At 44.4% G+C, this 24,668-nt stretch overlaps 2 protein-coding genes across 2 annotated transcripts in view; both read left to right on the top strand.

Moving 5' to 3' along the window:
• Window positions 1-18,168: 18,168 nt before the first annotated feature.
• On the top strand, window positions 18,169-22,727 carry Itpripl1 (ITPRIP like 1). Its single transcript, XM_003471703.4, has 2 exons — window positions 18,169-18,351; window positions 19,370-22,727. The coding sequence occupies exon 2, from the start codon at window positions 19,384-19,386 to the stop codon at window positions 21,022-21,024; it is 1,641 nt and encodes a 546-aa protein (XP_003471751.3). The 5' UTR covers window positions 18,169-18,351; window positions 19,370-19,383; the 3' UTR covers window positions 21,025-22,727.
• The window catches only part of Ncaph (non-SMC condensin I complex subunit H), a 36,899-nt gene continuing 30,444 nt past the window's right edge, over window positions 18,214-24,668 (top strand). The window contains exon 1 of the mRNA XM_013154473.2: window positions 18,214-18,351. The gene's annotated coding sequence lies outside the window, so the exon portion shown is untranslated. The remainder of the gene's footprint in view (window positions 18,352-24,668) is intronic.

The following is a 24,668-nucleotide window of genomic DNA, read 5'->3' as shown; positions in this document are numbered from 1 at the left end:
CTAGGAAGCTACTACATATGAGCAAGAGGCTTGGCCCAAAAAGAAAAAGTTGAATCTCCCCAAACTTTCTCCTCCCTACAGCTGTTGTTGTTTGTTCTAATACAGAAAAAAGCACTAACTTCTGTAAGTAAAGTTTTATAACATTCTGTCCGTATAACACCTTGTTTTGCCTGAGCAAGGCCAGCAAGATATATTAATTTTCAAAACCATCACAGCTTAACAAACTGCCTTTGTTTTACTTGTGCAGACTTGCCCACCTACAAGTTTTGCCTCAGCAACATGAATAAAATGGGAGCCCTTCCTTTGTTCGGGGCTCAGACCTTTGGACATAAATTCTCTGAGTTGGTGTAAACCTAAAATAAAATCCTACTACTTCTCTCTCTCCAGTCTCTTGAATTCTACAACAATGGCAAACCTTTTAGAGACCGAGTATCTGAGCTGCATCCCAAAACCCTCTTATTTATTGCAAAATGCCAACCCTGCAATTAAACCCAAATTCTGAGGTTTTAGTTTAGAAAAAAACTCATATTAATGTCTTTTGTCTTAAAAAGAAAACACAATAACAGAACTTTCAGTGATAAACAGCTTTTTATTATTTATTTATTTATTTATTTATTTGTACTGGGGATTGAACTCACAATCTTGCACCTACCAGGCAAGTGTTTGAACCACTGAGCTAAATCCCCAACCAAACAGCATTTTACTGAAAGGCAGAAGTTTGCATTTGGCATGTTTTTGCATAACTAACGTGATCTTTGCTGTCATGTGCACGCTGATACCTTGTCAAGCCTTGGCTGGGCTGACTTGGTTCACATGCTGATAGAGACGGCTCTGTGTGTGTACTGTGGCATGCGTGTTACAGGTTCAGTACCTCTCAGTACCTCAGACGGTTAGGCTGAAGCCAGATCTAATGACAGCAGCAAGCATAATTTTGTGTCCTCGATGGAGGAGGAGCTCAATAAGAGGTAGCTCTTTATTTGCCTAGCACATCAGTCCATTCAGTAATATATAATTTTGGATGACTTTATTCATTCACTTCATTTAGCCAGGTTTATCGAGTGTGCCAGGCACTGTAGTAGGTTCCAGGACTTCTCCAGTAACAAGACCAATAGTACATACACATATATGTAAGATTTAATTATGTTATGACAAAATTGATTTTCAAATGAATTTATCTAATGTGTATATCCTTCTAAACAGATTGTTCCCATCCAAATCTTCACTCTTGCTTCAGCTAAAAGGCAGTTTGATATAGTGATAAAAAGTATGCACATTTGTGCCAGACTGCCTGGATCTGAACCCCAGCTTTAACCTTAGGGGTTGTGTAACCCAGCTCCTCTGTGCCTAACACAGATGGGTCTACCATCTCCATAGGGTTGCCTGCCACCCCAAACTACATCGGCAGTAGTAAGCATAGGGATTGTCCAACAGTGCTACTGAAAGGGAAAACTGAACAAGAAAAGCTGTTCTTTCTAAAGCTTTTTTCTCTTTGAATCTGTCTAGTTCTATAACTACTTCATGGCTTTGTAATTATTTCCCTGACCCCTGTAAACATGGGAATGTAACTGAACATAGAGGGTACCTGATTATACCAAGCTTTGTGGTCATTAATCTAGTCTTGTAATCGATGATCATTAATCAAACCTTGTAACCCACAATCTCACCCTGCTAGTTAATCAGAAGAACTACCAGACTGTTCTGCTCCACCTTCGAACCTCCTGCTTATGCATCATATTAAAATGCTAGCCCACAGCACACGGGTCTGGCTTTTGTTGGAAGCTGTTCCAGCCAGGACCACCGGTGTAAAACAGAGCTGTTCACTGCCTCTTGACTTCCTCAAGCATCATTCCTTCCCCAGACTGTTTTACTGCAACACTACACTGCTCGAAAGCATTTGGGAAACACTTTGTTGTTCACACAGAAAAACTACTTCTTTGTCATACCCAACCTCTATTATCCCATATGGTCTGTCCCAACCCCACCACCCCTCAACCTTGCTTCTGGATGGTTGTTGGCTGTTCCCCAAACTAGAATCACAGCAGAAAATAGGTCGCCAGAACCAGGTATAGGCAATGGCACCCTAGATGTAGGAAATAGCGTGACTGCGGGCTGAAGTTCTCTTCCCAGAATGCTGTGAATCACAGCCGCAGGAGGAACTGGTAACTGTAGAGACTGAGAGCCCTTTTTCATAAGCAGATCATCATGTATTTGTTTTTTATTAAAGCCTCCAAATATTGTGTACAATCATCTAAGTATTGTAATCCTCTTTCTAGTCTTCCTCACAATCCAAAAAGTTAAATTTGTAATCCCATTGCGATGTTATTGGAATCCCAGCAAGTTAATTCCAATCTACCTCCAATGCAACCCTGGGTGAGAGTAAAGATACCAAGACATGTTCCAAGATAAGGGCAGCCAAGGGTCCTAAGTCCAATCCCTGTGAGGATGCACAGACAAAGGCCCTGATCCTAGGCCTCTCCCAGCATTTATTATCTTGTGAAGAAGGGGGTGGCTCAGGTATGAGTGACAGTGAGGATGGTGGGAATTACGGAATTACATAACTTGAGCTGGCTGGCCAGGTGGGGAGAAAAAGCATCTCTGCAAAATGCAGAGGGGTAAGGATATGCAGAAGATCAATTTGCATAATTCAATTAAGGTAGCAACTGAATCATCTGAGGAGGCTGAGGCTTTGGTTTCTGATATATAAGCTTTTGTGCCCTGGGGAGTCACAGCCTCTTTACCTTGAGCTCCTACCCAGCTGACATTCCTGGAGCTGATGGCTCTACCATCCCACTGTGTTCACATCCTTTACACGGAGAACACCATGTGAGGAGACAGGAAACTGTCTGTGGGCTTTAGAGATTACATACTGATAGAACTATGCGGGACCGGGGGTGGATGAAAAGATAAGAAGTATGAAATATAAATGACCTTTATTTTGACAATGCAGGGAGAGACACCCCTGACCCCCTAGGGCGTGGCATCTCCACCCTGGGGTTGTCGATCTCTCCATGGAACATGTGGAGTGGGGGTCTATATGTAGCTTAGGTTAGGGGTGGTGCCTGAGGGGGCATTAGGGATGTACAGGTAACCCATTGGCACTAGTTTGGCTCCAGAGGTAGATTCCTAGGGGTGGGGGAGATAGAGCTCCTTGGCTTTCCTGGCTACAGTATCCTGTCTGGGCCAAAACCCTTTCATATCCCGTCTTATGATTATTATTATGAAAAGGGGCGAAGATTTCTCTCTTTAACTGCTTCCTGCTGGCAGAGGACACTGTATTGGGGTCTAGGGGAGTTCATGGGATGATGGTTGATACCCAGGTAGAAGCTGGTACCAGGTGTTTTGGCCAGGACAACTTCACTGGTGAATGTATGTACATTAGACTGGAAAAACAAAGAGACAAGATGTTATGAGGAGGCATGGCACTGTCATATTTAAAGACCCAGGTGAGGTAGAAGGAAAGGTGCCTTTGATTTAGACATGTCATTATCTCAGGACCATGTTAAGGTAGAAACATTTGCATGGTAAGGCAGAATTCTGAAAAAATAAATGTAGGGTTAGGAGGAGTGAAGTTATGAGAGGTGCTTACTCCCCCATCTGAAAGGGTAAAAGTTAAAAGGGTAGGTAGGTGAGGCTTATCTCTGGTATGCATGATGTTGGAGTCTTTAGGAGATACTGTTAAGAGTCCTGCTGTAAAAATGATCATTAATAGAACGTAAGAAATTAGGAACCAAGGTGAATAACAAAACGTGACAACCTGTGAGTCGTGGCCGTGAGGCCTTGGTAAGGCAGAAATGAGTAGGAAAAGGATGGTCAGATCTAGGGCCTGAGTGATGTGAAACCAGAATGGCAGTCTAGCAAATTTGATTGCTGTTGGGGTTACCAAGAATATCAGGTATGGGTCACTGTAACCTGGTTGTAGTCCTTGGAATGATTTGCTGCAACAGAACTTTAGCAAGTATATTAGCAGTTTCCCTGGTTGTGGGAAAGGCTTTTATGTATCCTGAAAAAGTATAAACAAAGTGAGAAGACAAAATGTATCTGTCAGTCTTGACCAGGGTTGCCTGAGAAATTGGTAAATAAGAAAGGAAGGAGGTGGTCTTATATCACTGAGGAGAGGTTTACTAGCAATAACAGGTGGAAGCTGTTGAGGCCTCAGTGTGTCTAAGTCAGCCTATATAAAAGGCATTTTAAGATTTAGGACTGGGGGGCTGGGGATTTGGCTCAGTGGCATAAGTGCCTGCCTTTCAAGCAGGCAGTCATGAGTTCGATCCCTGGTACCAATAAAAAAAATGAAAAAGACAAAAAAAAAATCCAATAACTCGCTTGGGGCTGGAGATTTAGCTCAGCGGCATAAGCGCCTGCCTTGCAAGCAGGAAGTCGAGAGTTTGATCCCAAGTACCAATAAAAAGGAAAAAGACAAAAAAAAAAAAAAAAGAAGATTTAGGACTGGGACTTGCACGAAATAGGCCCTGTTTATAAATGGCATAGGTTGATCTCCAATACCCCGTCTTAGAGATTGAGGACTTACTATAGCGGCCTGAAAACTCAGGAAGAACTCTGTACATATGGCCTCTATGTCCACAAATATAGAGAATTCTTACCTGAGAGTTTTAGTGTGACTTGGACTCTGAGACAGACACCCACAAAGGGGGCTGCTGGCCCTGAGCCCCCTCAGTCTTCGGCAGCAATTTTTTGTCCGCAACAAATCTGGCAGTGTAGGCATTTTACGATGGCTTACCCCCTCTCTGTTGGCTAAGACAGTCCAGCGGCCCTGGAGTAAGGTCTCAAAGAACGCCAGGATGGGGCACTCTCTTGCCCAATGTGTTCTGCTGCATTTGAGCGTGGTCTGTGGAGGAGGGGGAGGCAGCTCCACCTTGTGTAGGTTTGCCTGTGTCAGAACTCTGTCATAAGTGTTGAAAATATGAAAAGCCATATTAAGATCTCTGTGGAGTTTGAAGGTCAAGTTTTGCCTTTTTGTTTGGGATTTGGACTACAGTAGAATTAAATAAGTATTCAGGAGTTTAATATTGGCATTGTAGATCAGAGAGCAGGCTTTATCTGGATGGCACATTGCCTTTTTTTTAGGGTGCCATGTGGCAGGCCATCATTTTACTAAAATTAGGGGCTGGAGATTTAGCTCAGCGGCATAAGCGCCTGCCTTGCAAGAAGGCTGTCGTGAGTTCGATCCCCGGTACTGATAAAAAAAGAAAAAGACCAAAAAAAAGAAAGAAAGAAAATAAATTACCGCAGCTCAGCTCAGAGGTACAATTGTTGAGCTGCTTGTGTTACCCTCCTTTTCATGAATTGTGTCTAGAACCCTATAACTGTCTCCCCTGCTGGACCTCTACCCCAAACAAGTGACAAACAAGACAGGATAGCGGCCTGATAGCACTTCATAGCCAATGCTGCAGTACTGGAATAATTCTCTGTTGCATTTTACCTTGATTATTAAAACGAGTGAAGCCAGGTGCAGTGGTGCACACTTGTAATCCCAGCGCTTGGGAGGCTGAGGAAGGGAGATTGCCATGAGTTTCAGGCAGCCCAGACTACATAGTGAGTTTAAGGCCAGCCTGAATTACAGAATGAAATCCTATCTCAGAAAGAAAAGAAAAAATAAAATAAATTGAAATGAGTGGGAAATTTTCAAAACAAAAATCAGTGATGTTAGTGATACAAAGCAAAGGTTTTACAACACTGGAATTTAACAGGTGAATCAAAGCTGGCAAATCTTGCTGGGCGTGGTAGTACATTCCTGCAATGCAAGCACTCAAGAGGCTGAGACAGAAGGATCATCATGAGTTTGAAGCTAACCTGAGCCACATAGTGAGTTGAAGGCCAGGTTGAACTACATGTGAAAATTTGTCTCAAAGAACAAACATAAAAGTGGCATATCTTTTGCAACAACTGGTTAGGAACTAATTGGTCTTAAATCAATAAATTATGTGTTCAACTGGAAAACGGAAGTATAGACAAATGATTTAAAATGTTGTTGAGGAAAATATCTAAGAGGAGAGATGTTCAATACATTTTTATGGCTCTGGAATGGGATCTCTTCTTTCCTATTGCTTTTAAATTACTAATCAGTGAGGACACGTTCACTCTGGCACTTATTCAGGAGTGTGCTATATTCAGAGCTGCATTAATTTAACTGACAAACTCTAATGCAGTGACTGGGATTTGCAGGACATACAGTGTTACGTCCAGGTGTTCATCTCACTCCATCCTCACAGCCTGCCATGCCATGGCGTCTTGCTATGTTTTTAGCTCAGGATGCCAAGGGTACAAGATCATGACTGCTTTTTTTTCCTTTCCAGTTCTGAAGGTGGAAAGGGGCCTCATCCACACTAGACAAGTGCTTTACCACTGAGAACTTTTTCTTATTCTGAGACAGGGTCTTGCTAAATGGCCCAGGCTGACACTAAATTTGCAATCTTCCTACCTCAGCCTCCAAGAGTGCTGGGATTAGAGGTGTGGGACAGTGCCTAGTCCTGGCCATTCTTTACTAGGTGCTTTCTGAGAATCGTGCATTAGTGAACAAATTTGAAGGATAAGGTAATAATTTCCATTAGGATATAGAACAGCCATAAAAAGGTAGTCTCATCAGGATTTGAACTCCTGGCCTGCAGTGCAAACTGTTCCACAACCTGCATCCACCCTGTCCATCCAGGTTCCCCCAACACAGAGCATGGAGAAATGACATGAACTGGATGTGAATACTGCTTGCTGTGCCATGAGTAACAAAGACTTTTGTCTGTAACCCAGGAGTCCTGCGTCTTCTGCTGACTTCCATGAAACAGGCACAGTGAGTAGCTAGTAAGCTCCATCAAATTCCAGACCTCAGTGTTTTAGACAGACAACATGCAGTGCTGTCACGACAGTGGGCCAGCAAGCCCTACTGCCACAGCCAAAAGGCAATATGATTGTGGCTGCTGAGTCAGCACACCCCAAAACCAAGGTAAATGTCAGCCCTGAGGGTCCAAGCTCTAATGTGGAAAGCACTTGAGGGGGTAAATGTAAAAGTAAATGCACAGCCTTGTGTTCTGGGACAGAGCTACTCTCTCCCCCTCTATACAACTGATTGGTTCCTCACGCCTCCACACCCAGCTGCTTTAAGAAAAAAGCTGAGCATGTTGGGAAACTTCAGGGAAGGGGTTTTCCTCCAGGAACCCAAGTCATGTCCTCCCAAGACCTGTGGCAGGAAGTGGTGCTGGGTGCAGTCCAAGAAAGCTTGGAGTAACCCAAAAGATCAGGCACTCATTCCCTCAGGGAAAGGGGCAGGGAAAGCCATGACTGGAAGAATCCAAAACTTAACTAGAATGGGGCTCAGGCATGGTGGCACACACCTGTAACGCCAACACTCTGAAGTCTGAGGCAGGAGGATCATCACGAATTGGAGCCCACCCTGGGCTACATAGTAAGTTCAAGGCCAGCCTGAAGTACAAGGCAACGCCTTTCCTAGGCCCCCCACAAAGACACTTGCAGTTAATCCCTCCATGCTGACTCGCTGTGAACATTTAAATTTTTATATTAAAACATTTTTTGATACCAGGAATTGAACACAGGACCTTATGTTGCCAGGCAGGTGCTGTGCTGCTGAGTTATATCCCCAGCCCTTTGAAACTTTTTCCCTAGGCATGCAGTACACACACACACACACACACACACACACACACACACACAATACTCAATGCCCAATATCGAAGGAAGGAAAGGTTAATTTAGCTTACAGTTTTTGGAAGTTTCAGTCCATACTCAGATGGCTCCAGGGCAGGGTGGCATGGCACAGGGGCAACCATTCATGGCAGAAGCAAGAGACAAGAGTGAAAAAAGGCAGAAAGGGAAAAGCACACCTCCTCCCACCCCTTATACTGTGTGCCAGCTCCCGCCTCTGGGTGGGTGCAGCCCTCACACCTCGGACCCCAGAGCTAGACAGCAAACCAATCATAAATGCTAGACTCAGCCGCCTTAGAGGCCCACCTCACCATGACCGCATGGAGGCTTTGCAGGGACATTTAAACACACTCACACTGAGATTAAGCCATAGATAACCCTTTGTAAACTATCTTTTATGCTTGTTAAATTTTAAAACTTTTATTGGTGTGAGTTTGTGATACATAGTGATTACATGCATGGTAGAAATTGGTGGGTGTACACAACACACCTCAATTCAAGGCTCACTTTTTTTTTTTGGTACCAGGAATCGAACTCACAACTTCATGCTTATCAGGCAAGTACTTATACTGCTGAGCCAAATTCCCAGCTCTCACTTACTTATTTTATAAATCCTTATCAAGTTAATTGTCATTAACACAGATTAACAGCCAAATTAACAGACCAAAACAACATATAAAATAAGACATTTATGTTAAATCAAAGTATATTTTTAGGGGCTGGGGATTTAGCTCAGTGGCATAAGCGCCTGCCTTGCAGGCAGGCAGTCGTGAGTTCAACCCCCAGTACTGATAGAAACTGATAGAAAAGAAAAAGACCCAAAAAAATATAAGTCTACTTTTAGATACATCGTGCCTGCTAGATTATAATAACTTTCTCTCTCCCTCTCTCTCTCTCTTTTATTTATTTATTTATTTTTTGGATTTTGGACATCAAACTCATGATGTCATGCTTGTCAAGCAGGTGATTATGGCACTGAGCTAAGTCCCCAGCCTTCTCTTTTGACTGTTACCTATACTCTATTTTTTAGTTGGCACTTACATTTTGGGTTTCTCATATAAGAGAAAATGTGATATTTAAGCTTGTGTGTCTAATTTACTTTATTTAATATTACGGTCTGCAGGGAAACCCATTTTCCTACAAATGACTCCTTTGTCCTTCTTCAGTGCAGAATAGAACTCTCTTGTGTATGATCGTCACTTTTATCCATTTATCTGCTGATGTACATACAGGCTGCTTCCAAGACTTAACTATCGTGAATTGTGATGCTATAAACGTGGGTTTGCGTGCATCACTGTAACATGATGTCTTTAACTCATCTGAGTAGATACCTAGGAGTAGTAGCTGGGTCAAGCAGAATTTTGGGGGGTTCTATTTTTTTTTTTTTGAGGAACCTCCATACTGATTTCCATAGTAGTTGTATCAGTTTACACCAACAATGAAGAAGGGTTCCTTCTTCCTCCGGCAGCCTCTCCAGCATTTATGATTGATTGACAATAGCCATTCCTGATGAGTAAGATGATCTCTCAGTGTTGTTTTAATTAGTGTTTCTCTAGTGGCCACAAGGTTGAACAGTTTTTCATATATTTATTGGTCATTTGTGTATCATCTGAGAAATGTATTCATTTCAGATGCCCATTTTTGACCTGGTCTTTAAATTTCAGGGGGATCTAATTTGCTCTGTTACTTACATATTCTAGACATTAGTCCTTTGACTAAGAAACAGCTGGAAAAAATTTTTTCCAATTCTATAGGTTCTTTTCACTCTGTTATTGGTTTCCTTTGCTATGCAAAAGGTTTTTAATTTTGCTGTGATTCTATTTATTGATTCTTGTTATTACTTCTTGTGCAACCAGGGTTCTGTTTAGAAATTCTTTGCCTACACCTATGTTTTCCAAGAATGTTAATTGTTTTGTCTCCCAGCAAATTAAGTGTTTCTGCTTTAATATTTAAATCTCTGGGCCAGGTGTGGTGGTGCATGCCAGTAATCCCAGCACTCAGAAGGCTGAGGCAGGACAATCACTAAGAGTTCGAGGGTAGCTGGGGCTGTATAAACAAGTTCAAGGCTAGCCTACACCACCTAGTGAGACCCTGTCTCAAAAAAGGGTAGATCTCTGATCCATTTGGTTGTAGTTTTGTGCATGATGGCTTCTATCTTTGGTAGTTTTCCCAGCATTACTTATTAAAGAGGGTATCTTTCCTCCAGCAAAATGTTTTGACATCTTTGTCAAAGGTAAGGTAGCTGTGTGACCATGGGGTTATTTCTGCATCCTCTGTTCTGTTCTGTTGATCTAAAAGGCCCCTCCCCATTTTCCAAATATCATGCTGGTTTTACCACTGTAGATTGGCTAAGGGTTTGTCTACTTTATTATTTCAAAGAACCAATTCTCTGATTAACTGATATTTTGTGGGTTAATTGGCATGTGATAATTTCAAGTATTTTGCATTAACATAAGCATGCTCTCCTTTACTTTTGAAAGTTTTGTGGGATGCATAAGTAGTGCTGGAAGTTTTCATCTTTTCTGGCTTGAAACACTTTATTCCAAATCCCTGTGGCCTTTAACGCTTGTGTTGAAAACTGTAATTCTAATGAATTTATCTTTATATGTGATTCATAGCCCTTTCTAATAGCTTTTACAATTTTACTCCTGTAATAGACTTGTAGCATTTTGTGTATAATATGGTGCAAAAGTTCTCTTTTGGTCATGGCTGTTTGGAGTTCCATATACTTTAATTATCTGTATGTTTATTTCTTTCCTTATATTTGGAGAGTTTTCTGCCATTGTTTCTATGAAGTTTTTTTTTTTAATACTCTTTTTTTTTTTTGCCTTTTTCTTTTTTATCGGTTCCAGGGATCGAACTCACAATTGTCTGCTTGCAAGGCAGGCACTTATGCCGCTGAGCTAAATCCCCAGCCCTGAATAGTTTTTTTTTTTTTTATGCCATTTAGGTTATCTTCTGATTTTTCACTTATTCTAATTACTCTTAAATTAATCTTCTTTAGGCTGAAGCAGGAGAATCACCACAAGGTCAAGGCCAGCCTAGGCTACAAAGTAAGTTCAAGGCCAGCCTGAACCATACAGTGAAACCCTGTCTCAAAAAAGACTAAAATTAATTAACTAATTAAACAAACAAAAACAAAGAAGCTGAGAACAGTGGTACTCAGCTGTAATCCCAGCGCTCAGGAGGCTGAGATGGAGGATCACCATAAATTCAAGGCCAGGCTGGGCTACAAAGTGAATTCAAGGCCAGCCTGAACCATATAGTAAAACCCTGCCTCAAAAAAGACCAAAACTAATTAAATAAATAAATTAGTTTTCTTTGCATATTTTAGCAGGTGTTTGATCTGTTTTTCGCATTCTCTTGTTGCTTTTAAGGAGTTGCTGGTCTTTGATGGCACAATTGTCTTCTAATTCTGAAATTCTGTCCACAATTGGTTGCCTCTCAGTGTAGAGTACCAATACTTTCTGTTGTAGCTTAGCATAACTGACGCCATCTTGAGCCCTGCATTTAACCAGTGCCCTGTATTCAGGAAAATAGAAAAGTACTCGGGGTACAAGTCCCATGAGAAAAGCAGAATGCACTGTACCTACAGGAGAAAAATTAACCTGCTCAACAAAAGAAGCAGGATACAGGTGTCAACCGAAAATTAATGAAAGATTCCAGCTAAATTGTTTCCAACAGGATGTCTTTTGTGATTTTCTCTTTTAAAAACTCTATAACTTTCCAGTTCTGGGCCACTTGTTTGGACCCTGAATTGGTGGTGGGGTCTGTATACAAGTGTCCTGAGCTCAGTTAATTAAATTTCACATTTATCAATTTGGCTGCTTGGATTCCCATATTTTTGTTCATGAAGCCATCTCACTTTCAATGTAATCTTTTTCAATGTAATTTTGAAAGGACTAGATATCTGATTGGAACCTTTCCATGAACCCTAATTCTTCGGTAAATTGGTCATACATATTTTGTATCATACTTTATCTCATCTAGATTTTTATTAGTGGCTTCTGAGAGTTCCTGGATTGTTTAGGTTATGACTTCCATTATCTGTTAGGTGTACCTTCTGTGGTCCCCCTGAGTACCTTTTTGGTCATTTTCTTACCTTTTCTCTTATCCTTTCAAGTAATTCAGGTGTATGGCTTATGCTAGTTTGTCTCTCAATGCCCCCTGGATTGGCTTCAGGGAAATTGGGAGTTTTGAGTTTTGGGCGGCATTTTGTTGCCTCGTCTTCACGTTTCTTTTTGCTGGTGTGTGTGTGTGTGTGTGTGTGTACTGAGGTCTTTGGCTGCTTATGGTAAAAAGACGTTATTGCTAGTAAAGAGATCTGTTTAGTCGCTTTTCCATGAGGTACTTTGCCTACCTACACTTCTTTGCCTCAGCCCCCAAATTTGACCACCTTGGTTGGAGGGGCAACTATAATTAGCTGAACACCAAGCTAATATATTCTCTGAGAATATGTCCCAGTGTTGCTAGTGTCACAAAGGTAATCTGAGTTTTGGTTTACAGAGAAATAGCGATGATTGTGTGGCAAATTGGCCACACAATAGTATTGTCCGAGACATATTGTATGTCAGCATAGGTCTCTCCCCAGCCTGACCGTGGTTTCTTGAGCATGGTTGTCTCCTGTTGCTGTGTCTACCCAGTCACTGTGGAAACGTAACATGGGGAGCCCTCAAGTGAAGCTGTCCTGTGGCTGCTCTGAGTTCCAGGTTCAATCAATCAGTCCTTCCCCAGAATGGAGTCTGACCAACCCCTCTCCCTAGAGACATGGCAGGCATTTGGAGTGGAGTCACCTGCCAGCTATTGCCTGTCAAAGCATTCGTGTGGGAGCGGAATCCCATGCCCTCCCTACAGTGCATGGAACACGGTGCTCTGTGCCACCTTTCTACTTCCACAGTTGTCACTCAAGCCCTCTGGAGTAACCAGCTTTCACTTTGTCTCTGTAGATTCTGTCTCCCTTTCCCAGAGACCACAGCTGGGAGCCTGGGAGAAAGTACAGACCGTCCCTTCCCTTCTCTGCATTGTTTTTTTTTTTTTTTTTTTTTTTTTTTTTGTCTTTTTCATTTTTATCAGTACCAGGGATCGAACTCACAACTGCACACTTGCAAGGAAGGCGCTGATGCCGCTGAGCTAATCTCCAGCCCCATCTGCATTGTGTTTTGTCTCTTCAGTTTTTGTGTAGGTTTTAATTTTCCAGTCAAATCCTTCCTGATTCCTGGGAATCTAATTCTCTCTTATTTTCTTCCCCGAGCTGTTATTTTCCAGTGTTTGAATTCAGAATTTCAAAGAGGCTGTCACTGGGGCTGGAGATTTAGCTCAGTGGCATAAGCGCCTGCCTTGCAGTTGTGAGTTCGATCCCTGGTACCGATAAAAGGAAAAAGAGAAAAAAAAAAAAAAGAGAGAGAGAGAGAGAGAGAGAGAGAGAGAAGGAAAAAAGAAAAAAAAAAAGAGGCTGTCATTGCTTACCATTCCGCTATTTTTCCTTTACTTGCTTCCTCCCCATCCCCCACCCCCACCACTTGGTCGTTCATGGATTATTTTCCAAGTTCATAAGTGTAGATTTATTTATATAGTAAGCTTGACAGTGACTATGCTCTAGCTTCTCTTCTGGTCCTTTCAGAGATCTTTCCCTCTTCTTTCTCTGTGCCTGGGGCGTGGATCCTAGAAGCGTGCATGAAGGGGCTGTCCTTGCCCCCTGCCTGCGGTTGGTTTGGGATAATGGGAAGCATCAGATGGAGCAAGGAGGCTGGAGAACCCAGGTGTTTCCTGTGAGGTCTTAGAGAGCGCTTTTCTTAACTGAAGACCGTCTACTCTTCTCAAACACTCTCTTTACTGGACAACTGTCTTCAAGTTCTTTTTTTTAGCTAACCATGATGTTTTAGTAGTTGAATACCTGCAGAATGTCAATAGACAACAGTTATATAGTTTTATATAGGAAAAATTGAAATCAAAAGCCACACATAGCCGGTGGTTTAGCTCAGTGGCACAAGCACAAAGTTGTGAGTTCAATCCCTGGTACCAAAAAAAAAGCCACACATAATGTAGCATGACAATCATGACATATTTTTTTGGTACTGAGAATCAAACTCAAGACCTTGTGCTTGCCAGGCAGGCACTGATGCCACTGAGCTAAATCCCCAGCCCTCATGATGACATTTTTGTAACACACCTAAATTTCTATTTTGACATGAAATAGCCTTTTGGGTCAATTAGCTCTATCTAGTACATAAGAAGCTTTTACTTAACTTGTTGACCTTTAATGGGATGTCACTGGAGAAGTTCGTGACATTGTTTGGACTACTTAATGTCTAGGCATCTCTAAGTGTAGTGGCACATACACAGCATAAACAAGTTTTTGCTAAAAATATTACTGACAGGTGACCTTATATCTGCTTGGCATGAACTTCCTATCACATGTACAATCCTGGAGTACAAGAGAAAGGCAGATGCCTGAATCTGAAAGAAAATATTTTCACTATTAATAGTATCTCTTCAAGCTCTTGAAACCAACCACTCCCTCTCACTTATACTCAAGCAGAGAAACTCCAGGGACATATACTCATCCCTCATAAATCTTTTTGTTCCTAAGTAAATTCTCCTGATTACCCAGCTTGAAAAATGCCGGTAAATCTTGCTGGGATCCTAACTGGTACTATTAGGTCAAGGATTTTTTAAGAGGGGGTTTTGCTATGTAGTCCAGGCTAGCTTTGAATTTATGTTGATCCTTTTGCCCTAGTTTCCCAACTGCACAACTATGTTCAATATGTCCAGCTCAGGGGCTGGGGATTTAGCTCAGCAGCATAAGCACCTGCCTCGCAAGCAGGCGGTCTTGAGTTTGATCCCTGGTACCGATAAAAAGTTAAAAAAAAAAAAAAGAGCAAACAATATGTCCAGCTCTTTCTTTTATTTCTCTTTTTTATAGTGCTGGAGTCAAACCCAGGTCCTTGCGTACACATGTGCTTTACCACTGAGCCATGTCCCCGCACCTGAAAAATGCTATTTAGAGAAGCAGGGACAGTTGTATGGAAATGGTACTGGGGTATAATCAAACAGTAATAGTAACCTAGCAAAGCCTATCTGTTCAGATTTTTTTTAAAAGAGTCTCTTTGGCCTCTCACCTGTAGCATTTCTTCCTCTCTGGAATGAGGTGGGACCTGCTGGAAGGAGAATTTTATGACCTACTACTTGGACAAAGGTAAGTTGGAGAATTTATTACCAGCTTGAGATGAAAGGCTGGGGAGGTTAGTCCAAGAATTTTAGTTTTATGGCTGGTCTTGGAAACAGGGACTCTAATGTCTTGTGTTTTTTTGTTTTTCTTTTTGGTACTAATGATGGAATCCAGGGTCTGTTGCATGTTCAGTAAACCTGTCTGCCACTGAGTCACAAACATGCCCAGGCCTGAAGGAGATCTTAAAGTCTGTGACCCCCTTTGAGGAAGAGGAATTCTGCTTCCTGTGACTTGCTTTGTGGGAGAATGAGGGGTGACAGACAGGAAGGTGGAAGTGTTCAGAGTAACATTGGTTTGAAGGCTTCCAGTATCCTTTAGCTCAAAGTACTTAGTATATCCAAGCACCAAATTTTGGGGTATTGTTTTCTGAGCTCCAACATAAGTCAAGGGAGCAGAATTAAGTAGCTAACAGGAGAGATAAATTTCTGCAAGATTTTTATAGACATAATTTAAAATATAAAGATAAACTGAGTACTTTTTTTTTTTTTTTTGAGATAGGGTCTTGTTATGTAATTCAGCCTGGCCCTGAACTCATTCTGTGGCCCATGCTGGCTTCAAACTCACTCTACCGCCTCAGCTTCTCCAGAGCTGAGGTTATAGGAGTACGCCACCACACCTGGCTGGAGCTGTAGTTTGAACTCAGAAAACACATCTGCTGTGAATTATGTGGAGGTCTTGCTTCATTTACCTTTTGACAGGCAAAAATGTCTTATGCAATTTTATATTACTTGTGAGTCAATTACTGTAATGACTGTCACAGAGTGAATTGCACATACTAGCACGATTTTGCCTTCTAACTTTAAGTTGAATTCATCAAGAAACAGTATTGAGTCTGCAACAAAGACCAATTTCTAAAGGCATTTGGTGGAGTTTTCAGGGGTTGTTGTGGGGATGCTTTTGGTTTTGGTTTTGGTTTTGATACAGCATCTCACTATGTAGTGAAGGCTGGCCTTGAACTCATGTGTAACACAGGCTGGCCTCAAACTCATGGTAATCTTCCTGTCTCAGCTTCCCAGCTGTTTGAAAATAGTGGTTGATGGCAGTTCTTCTCATATAGAAAATGTTTAATCTCAATGCTGAATTCAAAAACAAAACAAACCAGGGCTAGGAGTATAATTTAATGGTAGAGTGCACATAAGAGGCCCTGGAGGGCTGGAGATTTAGCTCAGTGGCACAAGCACCGGCCTCGTAAGTGTGAGGTCATGAGTTTGATCCCCAGTACCAAAAAAAAAAAAAAAAAAAAAAAAAAAAAAAAAGAGACCCTGGATTAAATCCCTAGCACCACCAAAATCAGTCAACCAAACATTTTTGTTTTGGTACTGAAGCAAGCCAGGCAAATGTTCTACCACTGACCTACATCCCTAGCCTCTCCCTACCTTTCAAAATTTTTATTTTGAAAAACAATTTTTTTCTATTGAGACAAGTTCTTGCTAAGTTTTCCAGGCTGGACTTAGACTTGTGCACCTCCTGCCTCAGCCTCCCAAATAGCTGCGGTTGCAGGCACACATTGCCATGCCCAGCTAAATACATAGTTGTATTTATTTATATTTATTATTATTATTATTATTATGGTACCACGGATCAAATGCACCACCTCGCACTGGCCAGGTAGGCATTTGTGCCACTGAGCTAAATCCCCAGCCCTAACACGTAATTTTTTGTTCTTTGTTTTTGGTACCAGGGATTGAACTTATAACCTCACACTTGCCAGGCAGGCACTTACACTGCTGAGCTAAATCCCCAGCCTCCTAACCTGTAGTTTTAAACACCATGATTTTTTTTGTGTGTGTGGTACCGGGGATCAAACTCACAACTGCACACTTGTAAGGCAGGCGCTCATGCTGCTGAGCTAAATCCCCAGCCCTAACACCATGATTTTTGCACAGTAAAATACATTTTTTATCCCAACATTGTTACATGATAAATGAAAAAAAGTTAGAGAATTTAATTATCATTGCCCAGACACACTAATATGCCACAATAACCTGTGGTCTACTTTTCATCGTTAAAACTTATTTAAAAATTATCTTGGAAACTTCGTCATTTTCAGCCAGTAGTCTTTCCTTGTCTACAGTTAAATATGTCAATGCTTGCTGGGTGTGTTGGTGCACACCTGTTATCCCAGCACTGTGGAAGGCTGAGGCAGCAGGCTTGCAAGTGTGATTGAGCCCAGCCTGGAAATTGTCTCTTAGCGAGATCTTGTCTCAAAACTGAAAAAAGAAAAAAAAAAAAAAAAAGGTAAAAGTTAAAGGACAGTTAGATGGAGGCCCTAGAGGCAATTCTGAATCCTGGGGGAAAAATAAATCAGTGTTTTTGGAGGAAGTATCAAGGGTTTCCTCTACATTCTCTGGATGAGTAGCTCTTGAACTCTTTCAGCAGAAGGGTTTTAGTGTCACGTGGTCATCACTTCCCTTGCTCCTTGGAAAACAGACAGGACGGAGGGCTTTTTCTGATACTCTGCAGATCAGTTTCAGGAAGCCATTCTGTTATCTCAGCATGTGATAAGCCTTCTTCAGCCTCCAACTCCCCCCCAAACCCCTCCTCCCATGGAGGACTGAACCTTTCTCCCCTAAACTACCTCTCTGTCCTTTTTTTTTTTTTTTTTTTGAGACAGTGTCTCATTACACCAATTTTTTTTTTTTTTAACTTCCCGACACAGTTTCACTAAATTGTCTAAGACCAATCTCCTGCCTCGGCCTCCGTGGTTGCTGGATAACCACAACAGAGCTGAATCTAAAGATTTTTCCTTGCTTTCCACTTCGGAGTAAGAATCCTAGCCAAACGCTGGGGTGCCGTCCTTTCACAAAAGTGAAAGATGGAGAAGGGGGTCGATGAATACACAGGCTAGGAGCAGACGAACGTAGGGCGCGGGAAACACTTTGCTCAGAGGCAGGGAGAGGTGCTTTCTCCGTCGGTTCCTGGTTCGGCCACAAGTTCTTTTCATCCAAGTTTATAGTGAATATGGGTTCTCCGCGTGCCAAGCTGAATAGGTAGACAGCATGCAGAGAGGCCGAGTAGAGCCAGTGTAGGTAAGATCGCCGACCTGCTGCTTTCTCCTGGACTCGCGCGATCGGGGATGCGGACCGCGCCAAGGACAAGGAAGCACCAAGGGGGCACCAAGAAGGCACCAAGAGGGCACCGGGCTGGGCGGGGCTGAGTGGGAGGAGCTTGCCCAGGCGGGGCGGGGCTGTGCGGGCGGCGGATGGGGGCGGGGCGGGGCGACGCGGCGCGGCGGGAGTCCTGGGAAGCGATAGCCGCGTGGGCCGCTGGGCTCCGCGGCGCGCGGGCCTTTGCGCGCTCTGACCAACATGGTCCTTTCTTCGGGAGAGGGGGCCAGGCTTGCTCTCGTGGCTGGCTTGGGCGATGAACCTGGAGCGCCCACCTGGCCGGGTAGAAGGCACAGACGGTCAGGTGGAGCTGTCTCTTTAAGACCGTGTTCTTGTTGACTCCAGGTGAGAAACCCGGGCACGGGGTCCCGGGAGGAACCCTGAGGAGGGGCGGGGCCTTCCTGTGGTCGGGATGGACAGAACGAGTACCCGAGTCCGGGCGAAGCTGAAAATGGGATCCGGGCTCCGCTTTGAAGCTGCAGCCCAGGTACCTTGTGAAATTTAGCCGGACTCCTGCGGAGGGCGAGGATGACCCAGCGAGGCCAGCCCCTGGCCGGGCCCCCCCCCCGCCCCCGCGTCCGCAGGGCTCAGCCCTTCGCGAATCCCGGAAAGCCCGGTAGCTTGCGACGGGCAGGGGTGCAGTCGGAAGCGGCAGGCGTGGTGGATGGGGAGGCAGAGGAACCCCGATGTCAACTTTCGGGTGGCCCTTGGGCACAGGGTTCTGTGGGCACTTGTTCCCTCTGCAAGTGGAAATGGGCAGAAGAGGCTTCCAGCAGCTCCCCGGGGACCTCACAGAGTACGGTGCCCGCAGAGCACAAAGGTGAGGCTGGGCGGTGTAAGGACTAGCGGGGAGCGATCGGAACATTGTGAAGTCACAGAGGAAGTGAGATGCTGTGGCTGGGATCCGGTGCTGCGGTCTGGGGCTAGGGACTTTGTGGCCCAGACAGTCTCAGCACTCTGCCTGTGCAAGGAAGCCTCTGGCATCGTATCTGGTGCCCAAGCTGGACTGACTAGCCGGGTGAGGACACCCCACCACAAGGGTCCCTCTCCCTGTCTCATGCTAAAATGAAAAACATGTCTGGTGTCTGCCCTCATAAAGCTTGAATGCCACCCATCATATGGAAGGAAAGTAGTAGCAAGATGGAGTGGCACATCTGTCTCCTTTTTGCCTACTTCAGCAGACCACCCTTGCTTGGCCCAAACCCAACTCTGAGAGCTTTCTGTTCCTCCTGCATAGTTGGCATCAGGACTTGGGGTACCAGGGCTCTGGGGAGTATGCACTGGAGAGCAGATGTGTCCTGAAGATGAACCCCTGACTCCCATCCTCCTCCTCCTCCTCCTCCTCCTCCTCCTCCTCCTACAGATGCAGAGGCCTCCATGGCTGTGCTAAGCCTGCTGTTCTTGGCAGTCATGTACGTCGTTTACCACCCGCTGATGGTCAGTGACCGGATGGACCTAGACACACTAGCCAGGAGCCGGCAGCTGGAAAAGCGACTGAATGAGGAGATGCGGCAGTTAAACATAGAGTTTGAAGAGAGGAAGCGAGTAGCTGAGCAGAAACAGAAGGCAGAGGACTTCTGGCGAGGAGAAGTACCCAAGGACCAGTTAGTGCTGGGGAAGAAAGAGAGGGAGTGGCCGTTCCAGGCTTTTGGCCAGGAGGGGCCTCTGGGCTGGATGCTGGGAAACCTATGGAATGCTGGCCTCTTTTGCCTCTTTCTCATCTTTGAGCTCCTGCGGCAGAACATGCAGCATGAGCCAGACTTTGATTCCAGCAGCGATGAGGAGGAGGAAGTCCGGGTTATGTCTGTCCTCTCTTCCAGCTGGCTCAGTGACTTCCCCTCTCAGGAGGCCTTGGAATTCTTTTACAAACACCACATCCAAAATGCCATCCGTGACCTGTCAGGCACCTGCGAGTTTGTGGAGAGCTTTGTAGATGATCTGATTGAGGCCTGTCGGATGCTCAGCCGGCCAGAAGCTCACCTGCAGTTGGAGGACTGCCTGGGTATCGGGGCTGCCTTTGAAAAGTGTGGAATCCTCCACAAGATCCACAAATTTGATGTCCTGGTGCCAATTGTCCCACCACAAGGCACCATGTTTGTCTTGGAAATGAGGGATCCTGCCCTCGGCCGCCGTTGTGGCAGTGTGCTGGTGGAGTCTGAATGCGTGTGCAAGCGAGAGAAGCTCCTGGGGGATGTGCTGTGTCTGGTGCACCACCATAGGTCCCCTTTGGCAGGCTCAGGCAAGTGCCACAGCTCCATCAAAGGATCTCTCTGCACCGGTGTCCACCTGGATGTATACAAGACTGTGCAATGGTTCCGGAGCTTGGTGGACAGTGCCTGGGCTCTAGTGGCCCACAAGTATGACTTTAAGCTCAGTCTCCCACCATCCCCCACCTCCTGTAAGCTCAGGCTGGACTACCCCTCAGGCCGCATTCTCTCCATCAGCTTGGTCCTGGGGGTTCAACGGGAGGACACCTTAGTCTACCTGGTGAGTCAGGCCCCTGAGCAGGAACAGCTCACCAGTGTGCACTGGCCAGAATCCTTTGCAGCCTGTGAGCACTTGTTCCTGAAGCTGGTGGGACGCTTTGCCCCTGAGAACACCTGTCACCTCAAGTGCCTCCAGATTATTTTGAGTCTCCAGGACCACCAGAGGTTACCCAATGGGGAGTCCCACCCCATCCTTACCGCCTATCACTTCAAAACAGCCCTCATGCACCTGTTGCTCCAGCTGCCCCTCACGGACTGGCAGCACAGCATGCTCTCCCGGCGGCTCCAAGATCTCGTCTGGTTCTTGGGCCGAGGCCTCCAGCAAAGATCCCTCCATCACTTCCTCATTGGTAACCCCTTCTTGCCCCTGACCATACCAGTCCCCAAGACGTTTCGGAATGCTGAGCCTGTCAATCTCTTCCAACACCTGGTGCTGAACTCCACAGCACATGCGCAGGCAGTGGAGGAGTTCCACAATCTTCTGACCCAGCTCAAAACTCTGCCCTGTCCCCCCCTGGCTGGGGTGTCTTAATACAAAGGCCGTTGAAAAAATGAGGTTATTTCTGATTTTTTCCAGCTACAAAAGTTTCTTTTCCACATATGTCAGTGGTATACATGACCTTCACCGTGCAGTGGGGAGAGTGCTAGGATACAATAAGGCACTTGAAGAAGTGGGTAAAGGGGCTGGGGATTTAGCTCAGCGGCCTAGGCCTAAGTACCTGCCTTGCAAGCAGGCAGTCGTGAGTTTGATCCCTGGTACCGATAAAAAGGAAAAAGACAAAAAAAAAAAAAAAAAGTGGATAAAGTGGCCATGGGAACCTAATTTAGGGTGGGGCTGAGCTTTTCTTCTGATCTTTCATCATTACCCAAAGACAGTCCAGGGAAACGGATATGATGGGAGGATCTTGCTGCTAAGGAGCTGACATGCTATGAAATTGTATTTCTGTGTCAACACTGGAAGTTCAAGAGAACCAGAGAATACCTCCATCCTGGCTGACTCCTTTTTGTGAATGACTCCCAACACGTTCGTTGTGAATGGTTTCTATGTTGAACTGTTAGCTGAATTCCCATGCTGTGGCACTCTATCCTAGATACTGTGGTAGCAACTTCTACTTTAGGATCTAATTTTTCATACCCTCACTGTTTTGAAAATATAACCTAAGATGTTTTTCATTCTATTAGCCCAGTTTTCTTACAAACATTGTAGCTGTCTTTGTGACAGCTTAAATTCTAGTACTACCCCAATAATTCATTAACATTCATTTGCAAACATGTATTAACTCAGTAGTGCTCTGTCCCAGACTTGAGATAATGGATTTCCTATAGCTAATGAAATAGCCAATTTTGATGACTCTTCCAGTGGCCAAGAGCTAAAGCTCTAGGACAAGCTTTCTGAGACCAACAATTTGTCCCTGAGTGAGGGCCCCTCGTTAATTAAATGGAAAACTTTAGCTACCACATGGAGCTGGGCATTTTCTAATCATGCGTTAGTCTCTTGTCAAATACGATGCATTTAAGTATGTTTTTAGTTTTGAAAAGAGGGGTTATCACAATCCAGGCCCATTGCCAGGGCTGGACAGGAAGGGACTGTAAAGCATTCAACTCCAACAGTGTCCTGATTCTAGAGATATGATTCGGGTATTTTCTTGAGCATCCTGAGGAGTCTTAAGAAACAGTTGTGGGTGTGGTTGTTTTGGAAATATCACTGCTGTTCCTACCTAGCACTGCCAGGAAGATCTGCTGAGGTGGAGAACCTGGCCCCTCATTTAACATGGCTCAGTGGTGACCCGATGCTGCCTTCTCTTGTAGAATCTACATCTCACTCCCAGAGAAATAAGTGTCCTGGGAGCTGACATCCGTCAGTATTGGGACTCCTGCTGCACAACAGCTACTGTTTTATGTTTTTGTCTTTTTGAGACGGGGTCTCACTATGCTGTTCAGACTGGCCTTGAGCTTACTTTGTAGTCCAGGCTGGTCTCAAACTCGCAACGATCCTCCTGCTTCAGCCTCCTAAGTGCTGAGATTACAGGTGTTCACCACCATGCCCAGCTAATGGCTGCTGTTTTCCATGTCACCTGCTGGCATCTGGCAGGTACTGCTTTCAAAGTAAGATATGATGAGGATTGGACCTATGGTGGAGGAATTCAGTGTTTTAAAAACATTTGTGTATTTTTTATTTTGAAAATCACTTGCTGGTGTTTTCCTTCCACTCAATAAAAGAGGCTGTTTTCTGTATCAGTTGGAATCTGTTCAAGAACATGCTCAGCAGGTGAGCAGTCTCACATACTTGTTCCCAAGAAGTTCTTGTTGTCTTGACAGCTCCATCCAGTACATCCTGGTCTTTCTCAATGTACCTCAAACCAGTCTTCCCTGTGGTGTCCCAGCGGGATGGCCAGTAGCCAGGAAAGAACACTTCAGAAAGTTAAGGAACATCTAGGTCATTTTCATGGTGTGTCCAAACCAAAATCAAAGGTCATAGTGGACACAGAGAGCACACATAAGCTCGAGAAGTCTGTGTGGGTAGAAAGAAAGTGTGATTTCTAGGCCTGGATGTTTTTAGTTGAAAAGAAAAAAAAAAAAAAAGTTATGTGTAGGCAGATGATTACAAAGGGAACAGCAAAGTTTGAACGGGGCAGAAGGTACAAGAAAGAGTACACAGGAAAAAAAAGTAGTAATGGAAAGACCAGACCTGTGGTGCTCTGGGAATACTCTCACAATTAGGGGGAAACCTCTCTAGATATTTAGGAAGCTATGCTTTATTTTGATACAAAACCTGGCGAACCCCCAAGAGGCAACAGCAGTTCTAGTAATGGGAATATTTAGTGTTCACTGAGCTTTGCCAGTGGTCTGGCCACTGTTTAAACTGCTTTAGAGTTTGTAATTCATACACTATAATTATAATACAAGTGAACCCTTTTACCCCCTCTTATTTTACATCTGATAAAACTTGGACACATAAAGGGTACACAGCTTTCCCTGGCAGGGCTAGTTAAGTGGCACAGCCTGGAAGAAAGTACCTTTCCTAGCAATGTTGCATGTGGTCTTGAGAATAAAACAACATTTAGGGGTTAAATGTGGTTTTTTGTGGAGGCGGGAGAGAAGCTCTACATGTAAGATACAGAGAAATATGTTGTTTGGAAATTCTAGAAAACAGATTGCTGGTTCTTAGCCCAGTCTTTAGGAGGTCAGGAATTTCCTATCGCATACAAAAATTAGAGCCATTTGCGCAAAGGACACAATGAATGCAAAGCCCATTTTGTTCTAGCAGCTTGCCAGTTTAAATCAGGAACTATATTATAGTTCTAGGAGGCTGCAGGCTGGAAAGTCAGAGCAAGTTAACGCCAAAAATTTCCTTGTTCGGGTACTTCGCTCCTTCAGAATTGAAAAATCTGTTTCTCACCTGTATTGAGGCAAGTAGAATCCGGTGAGGAGTGCACTGGGGGAGGGGAGTGGGAGCTAAGGGTGGGGAAGGGCCCCACTACTTTACTTTGGCGCAGACAGAGGAATTAAGCTTCACTTGCCAGTGATAATATCCACAGATCATTCAATCTTTTGGCACCCTCTGTAATCCTAGCCCCCAAACAAAGAAGGCATTCACAGCAGGAGGTAAAAGACCTGTATGTATTGGGTGAGCCCTGCTTGCAAAACACTGGGTGCGGAGCTGGCTTTGCCTCTCTGCACATAAGAGCTCCCAGTCAGCTCCCAGGGGCTCCATCCGGGAGACAAACAGCCTCAGGCCTCTCCTGGGTTGCCAGCCAGTTTTTCAGGGGCTCCCATTTCAGTGCCACCAGGAAACTCTTTCAGCTCTCAGTGTTTAGTGGTTGGTGTATACGTGGAATCCAGAAAATCACACCTCCTCCTGCTATCCTGCACGCAGGACAAGTTAAATGAGGGAAGTGGCAGGGCCCGTAGCTGACATTCATTGTGCCTGTGTAGTCACAGACAATTGAAACCATTCACTAATCCTGAATGTGGTCCTGTGAAGGAGGTACTGCCACCCACATTTTCCTGGAGGGGAACACATCCAGCCCAGGGTTTGGGGGTGGGGAGGCAGGGAACTGGATCTTGGGTCCCAACCCAGAGTTTAACTTGGTCTCTTCATTTTGCCCTTTCTCTGCATATTTAAGCACTGGCTGTGTCCCAGACCAGCATCAGGGGCTCAAAAAACAATGGTGA

The sequence above is a fragment of the Cavia porcellus genome, unplaced genomic scaffold, assembly GCF_034190915.1.
Source record: "Cavia porcellus strain 051 isolate PalLab524CR breed Dunkin Hartley unplaced genomic scaffold, mCavPor4.1 scaffold_18, whole genome shotgun sequence".
Lineage (NCBI taxonomy): Eukaryota > Metazoa > Chordata > Mammalia > Rodentia > Caviidae > Cavia > Cavia porcellus.
This window is presented reverse-complemented; position numbering and strand designations above follow the sequence as displayed.

Excerpts from the sequence above, each read along its gene's own strand:
- Itpripl1 (XM_003471703.4), top strand. The coding sequence starts at position 19,384 with ATGGCTGTGCTAAGCCTGCTGTTCTTGGCAGTCATGTACGTCGTTTAC.